The sequence below is a fragment of the Lagenorhynchus albirostris genome, chromosome 1, assembly GCF_949774975.1.
Source record: "Lagenorhynchus albirostris chromosome 1, mLagAlb1.1, whole genome shotgun sequence".
In the NCBI taxonomy this organism is placed as follows: Eukaryota; Metazoa; Chordata; class Mammalia; order Artiodactyla; family Delphinidae; genus Lagenorhynchus; species Lagenorhynchus albirostris.
This window is the reverse complement of record NC_083095.1, coordinates 34,566,926-34,580,504: the sequence shown is the minus strand read 5'-3', so window position 1 is coordinate 34,580,504 and position 13,579 is coordinate 34,566,926. Positions and strand designations below refer to the sequence as shown.

Here is a 13,579-nt window from a genome sequence, read left to right as displayed (position 1 = left end):
GACACAGACTGGCTGAATAGATACAAAAACAAGACCCGTACATAGGCTGTCTACAAGAGACCCACTTCAGACCTAGGGACACATACAGACTGAAAGTGAGGGGATGGAAAAAGATATACCATGCAAATGGAAATGAAAAGAAAGCTGGAGTAGCAATACTCATATCAGATAAAATAGACTTTAAAATAAAGACTGTTACAAGAGATAAGGAAGGACACTACATAATTAACAAGGGATCAATCCAAGAAGAAGATATCACAATCGTAAATATTTATGCACCCAACATAGGAGCACCTCAAAACATAGGGCAAATGCTAACAGCCATAAAAGGGGAAATCGACAGTAACACAATAATAGTGGGGGACTTTAACACTTCACTTACACCAATGGACAGATCATCCAGACAGAAAATAATAAGGAAACACAAGCTTTAAATGACACAATAGACCAGATAGATTTAATTGATATTTATAGTACATTCCACTCAAAAGCGGCAAAATACACTTTCTTCTCAAGTGCACATGGAACATTCTCCAGGATAGATCACATCCTGGGTCACAAATCAAGCCTCGGAAAATTTAAGAAAACTGAAATCGTATCAAGCATCTTTTCTGACCACAACGCTATGAAATTAGAAGTCAATTACAGGAAAAAAACTGTAAAAAACACAAACACATGGAGGCTAAACAATACACTACAAAATAACCAAGAGATCACTGAAGAAATCAAAGACGAAATTAAAAAATACATAGAAACAAATGACAATGAAAGCACAACAACGCAAAACCTATGGGATGCAGCAAAAGCAGTTCTAAGAGGGAAGTTTATAGCAATTCAATCTCACCTCAGGAAATAAGAAAAATCTCAAATAAACAATCTAACAATTTAACAATCTAACAATCTAAACAATCTAACCTTACACCTAAAGCAACCAGAGAGAGAAGAACAAAAAAAACCCAAAGTTAGTAGAAGAAAAGAAATCATAAAGATCAGAGCAGAAATAAATGAAATAGAAATGAAGAAAACTATAGCAAAGATCAAAAAAGTTGGTTCTTTGAGAAGATAAACAAAATTGATAAACCTTTAGCCAGACTCACCAAGGAAAAAAAGGGAGAGGTTTCAAATCAATAAAATTAGAAATGAAAAAGGAGAAATTACAACTGACACCACAGAAATACAAAGGATTATAAAAGACTACTACAAGCAACTATATGCCACTAATATGGACAACCTGGAAGACATGGAGAAATTCTTGGAAAGGTACAACTTTCCAAGATTGAACCAGGAAGAATTAGAAAATATAAACAGACCAATCACAAGTAATGAAATTGAAACTGTAATTTAAAAATCTCCCAGCAAATAAAAGTCCAGGATCAGATGGCTTCACAGACTAATTCTATCAAACATTTAGAGAAGAGCTAACACCTATACTTCTCAAACTCTTCCAAAAAATTGCAGAGGGAGGAACACTCCCAAACTCATTCTACGAGGCCACCATCACCCTGATACCAAAACGAGACAAAGATATCACACACAAAAAAGAAAGTTACAGACCAATATCACCGATGAATATAGATGCAAAAATCCTCAACAAAATTCTAGCAAACAGAAACCAACAACACGTTAAAAGGATCATACACCATGATCAAGTGGGATTTATCCCAGGGATGCAAGGATTCTTCAATATATGCAAATCAGTCAATGTGACACACCATATTAACAAATTAAAGAATAAAAACCATAGGATCATCTCAATAGATGCAGAAAAAATTTTTGACAAAATTCAACAACAATTTATGATAAACTCTCCAGAAAGTGGGCATAGAGGGAACCTACCCCAACATAATAAAGGCTATATATGACAAACCCACAGCAGACATCATTCTCAATGGAGAAAAACTGAAAGCATTTTCTCTAGGATCAGGAACAAGACAAGGCTGTCCACTCTCGCCACTCTTATTCAACATAGTTTTGGAAGTCCTAGCCACGGCAATCAGAGAAGAAAAAGAAATAAAAGGAATACAAATTGGAAAAGAAGAAGTAAAACCGTCACTGTTTGCAGATAATATGATATTATACATAGCAAATCCTAAAGATGCCACCAGAAAACCACTAGAGCTAAGCAGTGGATTTGGTAGAGTTGCAGGATACAAAATTAATGTACAGAAATCTCTTGCATTCCTAAACACTAACAATGAAAGATCAGAAAGAAAAATTAAGGAAACAATCCCATTTACCATCGCAACAAAAAGAATAAAATACCTAGGAATAAACCTACCTAACAACGCAAAAGACCTGTACTCAGAAAACTATAAAACACTGATGAAATAAATCAAAGATGACACAAACAGATGCAGAGATATACTGTGTTCTTGGATTAGAAGAATCAATATTGTGAAAATGACAATACTACCCAAAGCAATCTACAGATTCAGTGCAATCCCTATCAAATTACCAGTGACATTTTTCACAGAATTAGAACAAAAAATTTTACAGTTTGTATGGAAACACAAAAGACCTCAAACAGCCAAAGCAATCTTGAGAAAGAAAAATGGAGCTGGAGGAATCAGGCTCCCTCACTTCAGACTATACTACAAAGCTACAGTAATCAAGACAGTGTGGTACTGGCACAAAAACAGAAATATAGATCAATGGTACAGGATAGAAAGCCCAGAGATAAACCCACGCACCTAAGGTCAACTAATCCATGAAAAGGAGGCAAGAATATATAACAGAGAAAAGACAGTCTCTTTGCTGGGAAAACTGGAAAGCTATATGTAAAAGAATGAAATTAGAACCCTACCTAACACCATACACAAAAATAAACTCAAAATGGATTAAAGACCTAAATGTAAGGCTGGGCACTATAAAACGCTTAGAGGAAAACATAGGAAAAACACTCTTTGACATAAATCACAGCAAGATCTTTTTTGACCGTTACTAGAGTAATGAAAATTAAAAGAAAAATAAACAAATGGGACCTAATTAAACTTAAAAGCTTTTGCACAGCAAAGGAAACCATAAACAAGATGAAAAGACAACCCTCAGAATGGGAGAAAATATTTGCAAATGAAGCAACTGACAAAGGATTAATCTCCAAAATATACAAACAGCTCATGCAGCTCAATATCAGAAAAACAGACAACCCAATCCAAAAATGGGCAGAAGACCTAAATAGACATTTCTCCAAAGAAGACATACAGATGGCCAAGAGGCACATGAAAAATGCTCAACATCACTAATTATTAGAGAAATGCAAATCAAAACTGCAATGAGGTATCACCTCACACCAGTCAGAATGGCCATCATCAGAAAATCTACAAACAGTAGATACTGGAGAGGGTGTGGAGAAAAGGGAACCCTCTTGCACTGTTGGTGGGATGTAAATTGATACAGCCACTGTGAAGAACAGTATGGAGGTTCCTTAAAAAACTAAAAATAGAACTACCATATGACTCAGCAATCCCACTGCTGGGCTTATACCCCGAGAAAACCATAATTCAAAAAGACACATGTAAAAAAAAAAAACAAAAACAGACACATGTACCCCAATGTGTATTGCAGCACTATTTACAATAGCCAGGACATGCAAGCAACCTAAATGTCCATCAACAGATGAATGGATAAAGAAGATGGGGCGCATATATACAATGGAACATTACTCAGCCATAAAAAAGAACTAAATTGGGTCATTTGTAGAGATGTGGATAGACCTAGAGTCTGTCATACAGAGTGAAATAAGTCAGAAAGAGAAAAACAAATATTGTATATTAATGCATATACGTGGAATCTAGAATAGAGACACAGACATAGAGATCAGACATGTGGACATGGGGCGGGAAGGGGAGAGTGGGATGAACTGGGAGATTAGGACTGACATATATACACCACCATGTGTAAAATAGATAGCTAGTGGGAACATGCTATAAAGCACAGGAAGCTCAGCTTGGTGTTCTGTGACGACCTAGATGGGTGGGATGGGGGGGGTGGGAGAGAGGTCCAAGAGGGAGGGGATATAGGTATACATATAGCTGATTCACTTCGTCGTACAGCAGAAACTAACACAACATTGTAAAGCAATTATACTCCAATTTTTAAAAATTACCACCCCCAAGAAAAAGTTAACCTACAAGTTCCAAGGTTTAATTTATTGAAACCCAGAGTCTTAAATGCACCTAGAAAACTAGGTTGTCTTCTTAGAACTGTCTCACTTATCTGTAAATCTTTCTTTTTCATTAACCATTTATTCAACAAACATTTACTAAGCATCTGCTATGTGCCCAGACATTGTGTCTGGTCTGATGATGCTACAAGGAAGAAGATGCAGACCCAAGTCTCTTACCAGGCTCAGCACTCCCCAGCAGTCCCATCCCACCCCCACGGAGAGCTACGCCATCTCTTTTAATCAGTGGCATTTCCAGGTTTGCAGTGGAAATTACAGAATGACATTTCACTTTTGCAGCCTCTTAGGCTGGAATGATATTCAATGCCTCTCTCTCCCTTGCCCTCAACATCCAGTCAACGATGTCCTGTCAATGTTTCCTTCATAATGTTTCCTCAGGTTCATCCCTTCTTTCTGCCTCATTTCATGCCTGATTTTTAACAGCTCCTTTTGTTTCCTATTTGAGAAAAATTTTAAACTATAAAGGAGTACAAAACAAACACCAGTAAACCCATTACCCAGAACTGACTGTCATTAATATTTTCTTATACTTAGAAGATTCATCAATTTGTCTAGAAGAGTCAGAGAAGAAAAACATGATAAGAAAGAAGAAAATAGTAAGACCCCTTCTTTATGGAACTAGTTATCTTATTAGGAACTGAGCTTAGGTGTTCATTTTGGTCTTCCTAAGAGAGTTTTCACCAGCCCCTTCTCTCAGTCAAGACCTTCAATGGCTCCCTATTACCTGTACCTGGCCCCAGCCAATCTCCCACCACTCCTTCATTGAACATACCCTTTGGCCACAATGCCCATCCTGATCTCTAAATTTATCCCTACCTGTCCCTCCACTTTTACCCAAGACCTTCTACCTGCCTGGAACCTCTGCCTCTTTCCTCTTTCAGATCTTTGCCCAAACCTCTATCCCCCTCAAAGCTGTACCTGAGCAGACAGCCTATGATGGCATTTTCCTCCCCTTCAGCAATACAGTGTTCTCTGCGGCTAATAATGTTTGTACCAACATTTGGAACTCTGAATGTTTTTCTGTTAATCACTTGCTTTCATAATAAGATCATTAACTGAAAGAAGCAATCTTACCATTTTCTTCCTTGACACCTCCAAGCCCAGCAAATTTCTTGGTACTTAATGGGCCCTCAGTAAATGATTAATTCAGATTCGTTTCTGATGGTAGAGTTGAAGCTGCCCCGAACTTTTGGAACATGTGCCCCTCGGGGGATGAAAGTCATCCTATTAAACCCCAAGTAGCAGTAATTATTCACATTTGTGTAGTGTCTCCTAGCCTACAAGGTGTTTTGACCCACCGTTACCTTCATGATTCTCATCACAGTCGTGAGAGTCAGGTGTCATTATTTTATCCCATTTTATAGATGAGGGACTAAGGCTCAAAGAGATGCAATTACTTGCCCAAGGTCACATGCCTGGTACGTGATGCAGCCAGGATTTGAGTCTAGGTTTTTCAGTAACTCAGCTCTTCCCATGACCCACACCACCTTCACCAAAGAGGCCAGAGACGGGAGGGTCCAGGGAGTGGGAGGGAGGAGCTGGGAAGCGGGGGCCTTCACTTACTGGTCGGTTTTCATACTCCAGGCAGGGGCAGGTGATGGTGCAGCCATCCAGAAGGATGCGGCCCTTGGGGGGGATCACTTTCCGACCCCCCTCAAGCTTGTAGTACAGCAACGTGTTCTGCTGAAGGGTGAACCATCGCACCTTCCAGTTGTGGACAATGTGACCCTGAGGACAGACAGGAGAACCCTGAGGTGAGGTGGCCGAGGGGACGACGTGGTGTCCAGGGAGAGGTGGCCCATGGCACAGGTGACCAGACTGTGCCATGGGATCAACTCTCCAATAAGGGGACAGAATTATCTCTCTTTTTTAGCTTAATTTTATTTTTTTACTTTGAAATAGTTTCAATTCAGAGAAAAGCTGAAGAAAATTATAAATTTTTTTACAAAAGCAATTAAGAGTTAGTTTTTAACATGATGAAGCTCCAATCACTTCTCAGTATTTTATTGTGTAACTCCTACCAAAAACTAAAAAGGGTATTTCCAACATAACCACAATACAATCAACATTAGGAAATTTACATGAATATATTATTTTCATCTGTTCCACAAACTCCATTCAAGTTTCACCAATTACCCCAATAATGTCCTTAATTGCCAAAGGATCCAGTTCAGAATCACATGTTTTATTTTCATTTTCATGAAGAAAGCATGAGCTTTGGATCTCTTTGTCATCTCTTTTGAGTATGTAACAAACACCTTTGGCATTGACTTTCTAGTTCCCATCTGTTCTTTTTTTCTGGTTATAATAAGCCTCGAAAGAAACTGCAAAGTCAACAGAAGAAAAGATCCTGCTACTGGGAGACAGCCATTGTTAACATTTTGTATTTCCTTCCAGTCTTTTTCCCTTTTAGTTTTTACTTTCTAGTTTTTTAAAAAATCAGGATATTACATATATGAGTTTTATTTTCTAGTTTTTCTTTTGCTGACTTTGCCAAGCATCGTCTCACACCATTAAATTTCTTTAAAACATGTCTTTTAATGACCACTAGGTGGCTGCATCATTTTCTTGTCCATCTCCTGTTGTAACTGAGGTTGTTTCTTTTCCACTATTATTAACAACTCTGCAATGAATATCCTTGCACATAAATTTTGATCTGCATCTCTTAATTTTTTTTCCTTAGGATATATTCCGAAAAAAGAATATTGTTCGTTGAAGGATGTGGGCAATTTGTAAAGTTGAAGCCACAAATTGTTAAGGACCCTAACATTTTTACCTAGCCTGCTGTGACAGGCCTAAAAGGCAGGGGAGTTTGGGGGGCTCTCAGGTGGGTCATGGAGCCAGTGGACAGGATAGTCAGGTGAAGGCAGAGAGTCTGTTTCTAGAACAGAACAGTGGATGGGAGAATGTCTGCTGAAGAATCAGAATGAAATGATTTTGTACACGCTCATGAAAGTGACTTTCTTGGCATGTTTCCCAGAGCAGAGCCCAATTAGGGCTGGATTCTAACCAAGAGAGATGCACTTTATCTGATTCAGAGACTGTCCCCGATTCACTGGTTTCCTGACCCAGCATTTATTAATTTCAAAGGCCCCTTCAGTCCTCATACCTGTGGTGCTGCAATTCTGTTCCGCGCCCCGCGTGCGTGTACTGACTGTGTTAGGGAACCGCACACTGTCGAAGGAGTCGACTGTGAGCACTGGTCTACACCAGACCACGTGGCCCAGACTCAAGTGCCCTCGCCCAGCAGTCCCTGCTGAGGGGGTCCTGGCGCAGCCTTAGCAGTAAAGGCAGTTGCTGGCACACAGGTGTGGCTCCGCCATGGGGGCTGGTGTGAGGCGGAGAAGGGGAGGGGGCAAAATAGTCTAAACCTTAAAACATAGGTGTTCTGAGCTAATTCAGCTCAGATAATTATCCCCCCCTCCCCATTCATATGTTGAAGCCCTAACCCCCTACTACCTTAGAATGTGACTGTATTTGGAGACAGGGCCTTTAAAGGGGTGATTAGGTTAAATAAGGCCATTAGTTGGGCCTTAATCCAACCTGACTGGGGTCTTCACAAGGAGAGGAAATTTGGACACGCAGATGTCAGGGAGGCGTGCACGCAGAGGAAGGCCATGTGAGCACACAGCAAGAGGCGTCATGTACCAGCTGAGGAGAGAGGCCTCAGAGGAAACCAAGCCTGCCAACAACTTGACCTTAGACTCTGACCTCCAGAACTGCAAGACGATAAATGTGTTGTTTAGGGGGTCCTGTCTGTGGTATTTTGTTATAGCAGCCCTAATAAACTAAAACAACTGGAAAGGAGAAAGGGGCCTGGAGATGTTAGGGAGAAAAGTGTAACCAACACCTGTTGAGCAGAACAAACCAATAGAGATAGGGCTACGTTTCCTGGACAAAATGCTACATTTCCCAGAATCGACGGCAGGAAGGAACAGGGAGGTGGCCAGGTTGCTGCCAGTCCTGTGCACGGGGCATTGATGCATGTTTGGCAGCCACCAAGGTGGCAGGACAGTGGTGGAAGGACAGGTTCTTCTGACACCCAATCCCCAGAGTTACCAGGGACAAGTGGCAAACAGTAGCGGCAGTGACGTTTCCACAAGAAACGTCTGGTGGTGCTGTTGGATATTTTGGCCTGGCTGCATCATCTCTGGCTGTGTGGCACCCGGCCCTCCCAAATATTCCTGAGTTACTTGATATTTATTATTCTCTATGAAATCCCTTCCGTTGAAACTTGCTAGAGTGGACCGTGTTATGAGCAGCTAAGAATCCAGACTGACAGCAAAGGAGAGCAATCGAAGAAAGGCTGATGAGATAGAATCTACTACGTAGGTAGAAAACTCGGAGCAGCTGGTGACTTCGCTGTGGCCGGAGGGGAGTCCCTGAAGACTTAAGCAGAAGGATGACAAGCGTAGGTTCTCATGTTAAAAGGATCAACCGACCACACCTGAGCAGAACAGCTGAGTAAGGTCGGCCAGACTGGAGCAGCCAGCTCAGCTGGAGGTTACTGTAATAACCCACAAAATGAGAAGGAAAGCCCCCTTATCCCTGCTTCTCAGATAAGCTTCGCCATAATCAGAGGGCGTAAGGGACTCATCCAAAATCAGCAGGCAAATGGTGTCAGAGGCCAAGAGTACAGTGGTATAAGCTGAAAAAGAACCCAGGCTTCCCTTCACCTGGGACTCTGCCTCCCTCTCCAGGCTCCTTGTCTGTAAGTGGCTGACTGGGACCAGAGGCCAGTTGGACCATGAATGGCTTAGAGCCCCCTTAGGGGGAAGGAGGAGATTCCATAAGCTGGGATGTGACCCTAGGACTGGGCTTAAGAAGCGCAGAATGGGACTTCTCTGGTGGCACAATGGTTAAGAATCCGCCTGCCAATGCAGGAGACACGGGTTTGAGCCCTGGTCCGGGAAGATCCCACATGCCGCGGAGCAACTAAGCCCATGTGCCACAACTACTGAGCCTGTGCTCTAGAGCCCACAAGCCACAACTACTGAGCCCGTGTGCCACAACTACTGTAGCCCGTACGCCTAGAGCTCCGCAACAAAGAGAAGCCACCACAATAAGAAGCCCACGCACCGCAATGAAGAGTAGCCCCCACTAGCTTCTCTCTGCAACTAGAGAAAGCCTGTGCACAGCAACAAAGACCCAACGCAGCCAAAAATAAAAATTAAATAAATAAATAAAAATTGAAAAAAAAAAAGCACAGAATGTTACAGCTGGAGGACCCTTTGAAAAAGCCTATACTATACTCCCTAACTTTAATGATGAGGAAACTGAGACCCAGAAAGGTCTTGCCCAAGACCCTACAACCCCAAAGAAGCAGAGATGGTATGTGTTGTGGGTTGAATTATGTCCCCCCAAAAGATACATTGAAGTCTTAACCCCAGGGAACTGTGAATGTGATCTTATTTGGAAATAGGGTCTTTGCAGATGTAATCAGGTTAAGATGAGGTCATACTACACTAGGGTGGCCCTAATAACACTAATATGATTGGTGTCCTTATATGAAGAGGAAAATTTGGACACTGAAAGACACACAGGGAGAAGACAGTCATGTGATGATGGAGGCAGAGATAGGATTATGCATCTACAACTCAAGGAACAGCAAGGAGTGCCTGTGTGAGATAACAGAAAATGCAATATATTGCTCTCTGCCCCCGGTTCTTGGTACAGAGCTCCTGAACCCCCTGTAATTTCCTGGGTGACAGGAGTATCTTTTGTGCTAATGAGGCAACTCTGGGTGGGCTCCTGGGTGAGGGCTGGTCACTGGAAAGACCACACCATGATTAGAAGCTTGGAATTTTCAGCCCCCCCCCCATTCTCTTGAGAAAAGAGAAGGGCTGGAAATGGAGTTAACAATCTATCATGCTTACATGATGACACCTCCATAAGGTCCCAGAAATATGGGATTTGGAGAGTTTCCAGGTTGGGGGACACACGGGGGTGCTGGGAGAGTGGTACACTCGGAGAGGGCACAGAAGCTCTGGGCCCCTTCCCACATACCTTGCCCTACACATCTCTTCCATCCGGATGCTCATTTCTTTCCTTTATCACATTCTTTAATAAGCTGGTAAACATAAGTTAAGTGTTTCCCTGGAACCTCTGATCTATAGGCAGTTGGTCAGAGTACAGGTGACAACCTGGGCTTTTGACTGGTGTCTGAAGTGTGTGTGTGTGTTGGGGCATGGGGGAGGGCTGGGGAAGCAGTCTTGTAGGACTGAGCTCTCATGCTGTGGGATCTAACGCCGTCTCTGAGTAGATAGCGTCAGCCTTGAGTTAAATTGTAGGACACACACTGGGTGTTGCAGAGAATTGCTTGGTGTAGGGAAAAACCTCCACACATTTGGTGACTAGAAGAGTCAGAAGTGAAGTGTTCTGTGTAAAAGTAAAGGAACCCCACAGGATAGAGAAACACACAGTGGGGAAGAGCTAGGTTTTTCCTACACAGGAAGGAAAAACCTGCGTGTTTCCTTTACAGCCTGCGAATACAAGAAACAAAAGCGACAAAGAAGGATTCTCCCCTGCAGGTTTCAGAAGGAGTATGGCCCTGCGAACACCACGATGTGAGACCTTTAGCTTTCGAAACTTCTTCTAGCCTTCTTGCTTTTTTCTTCCAAGCAAATTTTTTCCTTACTCATACCATTTATATTTTTACTCTTTGGATTATAATATTATAAACATTTTTAACATCTGCATAACTAAAATTCACTTGTAATCATTTGTTTATTTGGGGGGACATATAGGTAGTTTCCAGTTTTTTCACTACAGAAATAACACTTTGTTCCTAAAGCTTGTATGGCATTTCCTGGGGATAGAGTCCTACAAATGAAATTTCTAGGCCAAAGCGTGTCGACACTGCCATGTCATTTTCTGAGTGTTGTTTCTGAGGTACGAGCCAGGCAGCAATGCCTGATTCGGTGCTTCAGCGGCTTCTTAAAGCACAAGCAGTCCTACCCACGCAGATCCGCCTTCCTTCCCCCTCACCCTCCTTCTAAAGCCAGGCCAAGTGAGCATTCTGCACTTCTGTCGGGAGCTTTGCTTCTTTCTTGTCTGGGCTGGATTAAGAGCCAAATCCATCATGTCCCTGCCCGTCTCCTGCTTTGCCCTCACTGGTGATGACTGTTCTGTATGCTGGGTTTCCAGCTTGGGCCCTGCCCCACTTCTGGACCGTAAACCCCCCTGAATCTGTGGAATCCCCCCGTCGTAGCCTTGCACCTTCTCCAGTGGCCACGGGGGCTGCTGTTGCGATCCAGGAGGAGAGGGGAAATGGGGGAGAGGAAAAGTCCGACTGATCAGTGGGCAGGGACAGTTAGCAGGGGCAGGGGCCCCATCCCGGCCTTGTAGGAAAGGGTGTGGCTTCCGCTTGCCTCAGGGTCAGGCTCCAGCTCCAAACTCTTGTCTTTGGGTTTGGCTGGAATGTGCTTTAGGTATTTCAGCCAAGGCCCTCGGTGGGCTCTTGGGGCCAGACCTGGTTGACTGTCCTCACTTCCCTGTACCCTATACTCCCTAAGCTGCCACCCTGGACTGGGTGGCCCATCTGGAAGAGAACTCACATCCTTCCTTCCCTCCAGCCCTCCCCTGACTCTGCGTGGTGGTGGTGGTGCGAAATCATATAAGGTAACGCCCAGGAACAAGGGGACGCCCCAAAGGGCCCCTCTGCGAGGGCTTGTCCTCAACAGGCCCCTACCAGGGCTCGGCTATCCCGGCAATCAACAATGCCCATCAAACCCCTGCCCAAACCCCTCTCCCTCTCACCTGATAAGCTGCAGGAAAAGCTCCCCATAGGTGGTCTCTCTGAGGTGCAGCTGCCTCCACAAACTGTGAGGGACCAACCTATCACTTTAATCCCAGTGGCATGGAACAGGCGTGGAATTTTGTACCTGCTTGTATCCACTCTGACCCTTGATCCGGCACAGCCTCCTACACCTCCTGCTTACAGTTTTGAGCAAACAACACACCCGCCCTCCTATGTCAAATAGTGTGTAAAATAATATGGCTGCATTACCTATTGAACAGAAAGTGACTTGAGACCTCAGGGTTGATCTGGTGGCCAGGGGAGGCCGAGTCCCTTCATCCCTCTTCATCCATCCCCCTCCCAAAGCTATAAACTCAGAAGAGCCAAAAGCCTCATCCCCAGATTTTATGCTCTGCTCTTAGGGTTAGCATAAATGTTTCGTGTGAACATCAATATTAAAAGAACTTTTAAAAATCTAATTTCCTCTTGCAGCTGCTTTTCCATTCATTTTCTACTTTTTTTTTTTTTTTTTTGCGGTACGCGGGCTTCTCACTGTTGTGGCCTCTCCCGTTGCGGAGCACAGGCTCCGGACGCGCAGGCTCAGCGGCCATGGCTCACGGGCCCAGCCGCTCTGTGGCATGTGGGATCCTCCCCGACCAGGGCACGAACCCGTGTCCCCTGCATCGGCAGGCGGACTCTCAACCACTGCACCACCAGGGAAGCCCTCCCTATATGTTGAGCTTTTGTCTGGACTCTTGCTTGCTGTGGGAAAGGCCACATGGGGTGATGTGGAAGAAACGAGGATGGAGGTTCCAGTCCCGGCTGTTATTAGCCCTGGGGCTCTGGGCAAGCGCTCTCATCTTTCTACCCCTGTTTCCTCATCTGTAATACAGGAATAACAATACCCACCCTGCAGTGGGCAGAAAACGGTTTGGAGTCAGCCTGAGTGGGTTTGATCCTGTTCCATCACCCACTAGTCCAGATCCTGAGTTACTTAACCTCTTGGAGCTTTGTTTTCCCCTTGAAGAAACGGGGGTGGGTGGGTAATGTGGTACCACCAACCTGTCGGACTGTTGGGAGGATTAAAGGAGACAACGTCCAGGACTGGTGCACAATAGGGGCTTAAGAAACATAAGCTTCCTCCTCCCTCACGGGTTATTGTGAAGAATATAGGAGATGATGCATTAACTGGACGGGCGCTGGGGACTACCGAACACACTTTCGTTGTTTTAATACATCGTATTTAAATCCTATACGCTTCGTATTTTAGTAAGTTGTTTTAATTAAGCTGTCCACTACGAGTAGCCGCCCCCTGCACCCCACACGCCCTAGCCAAGCGGGATTCTCCTCCTCGCCTGTGCCCTGGCTCCTCTTTTCTATATAAAGCTCACCCCCAACCACCGTCCACCCGTCTTTCCCTACTACACGCGTCTCCGCCCAGCGTGGCCCCAGGCCGGCCGACCGCGGCTCAGGTGAGCCGGCGCCCGCCGCGGGCCCGCCCCGCGCCGTGTCCGGAGAGGCTCCGTTGCGCTCACCCTCTTGACGAGGAAGCCCTCCTTGAGCACGCCGTCCTCCATGTCGCCGCCAGCACGCCCTCCCCGGTGCGCCGTCCCGCGCTCCCGCTCCTCCGCGCGCAGCTCGGCGCGCGCTGCGCCCAG

The 13,579-nt window shown here is 44.4% G+C and overlaps 1 protein-coding gene across 3 annotated transcripts in view; it reads right to left on the bottom strand.

Moving 5' to 3' along the window:
* Positions 1–13,579, bottom strand: part of PLEK2 (pleckstrin 2) — a 26,687-nt gene extending 13,108 nt beyond the window's left edge. For all 3 annotated transcript variants that reach the window (XR_009539023.1, XM_060140866.1, XM_060140876.1), the window contains exons 1-2: positions 13,457–13,579; positions 5,747–5,911 (exon numbers count right to left, since the gene is read on the bottom strand). Coding sequence is in view for 2 of the 3 variants with exons in the window: in XM_060140866.1 (XP_059996849.1) it covers positions 5,747–5,911; positions 13,457–13,498 (207 nt within the window). In the remaining variant the exon portion in view is untranslated. The remainder of the gene's footprint in view (positions 1–5,746; positions 5,912–13,456) is intronic.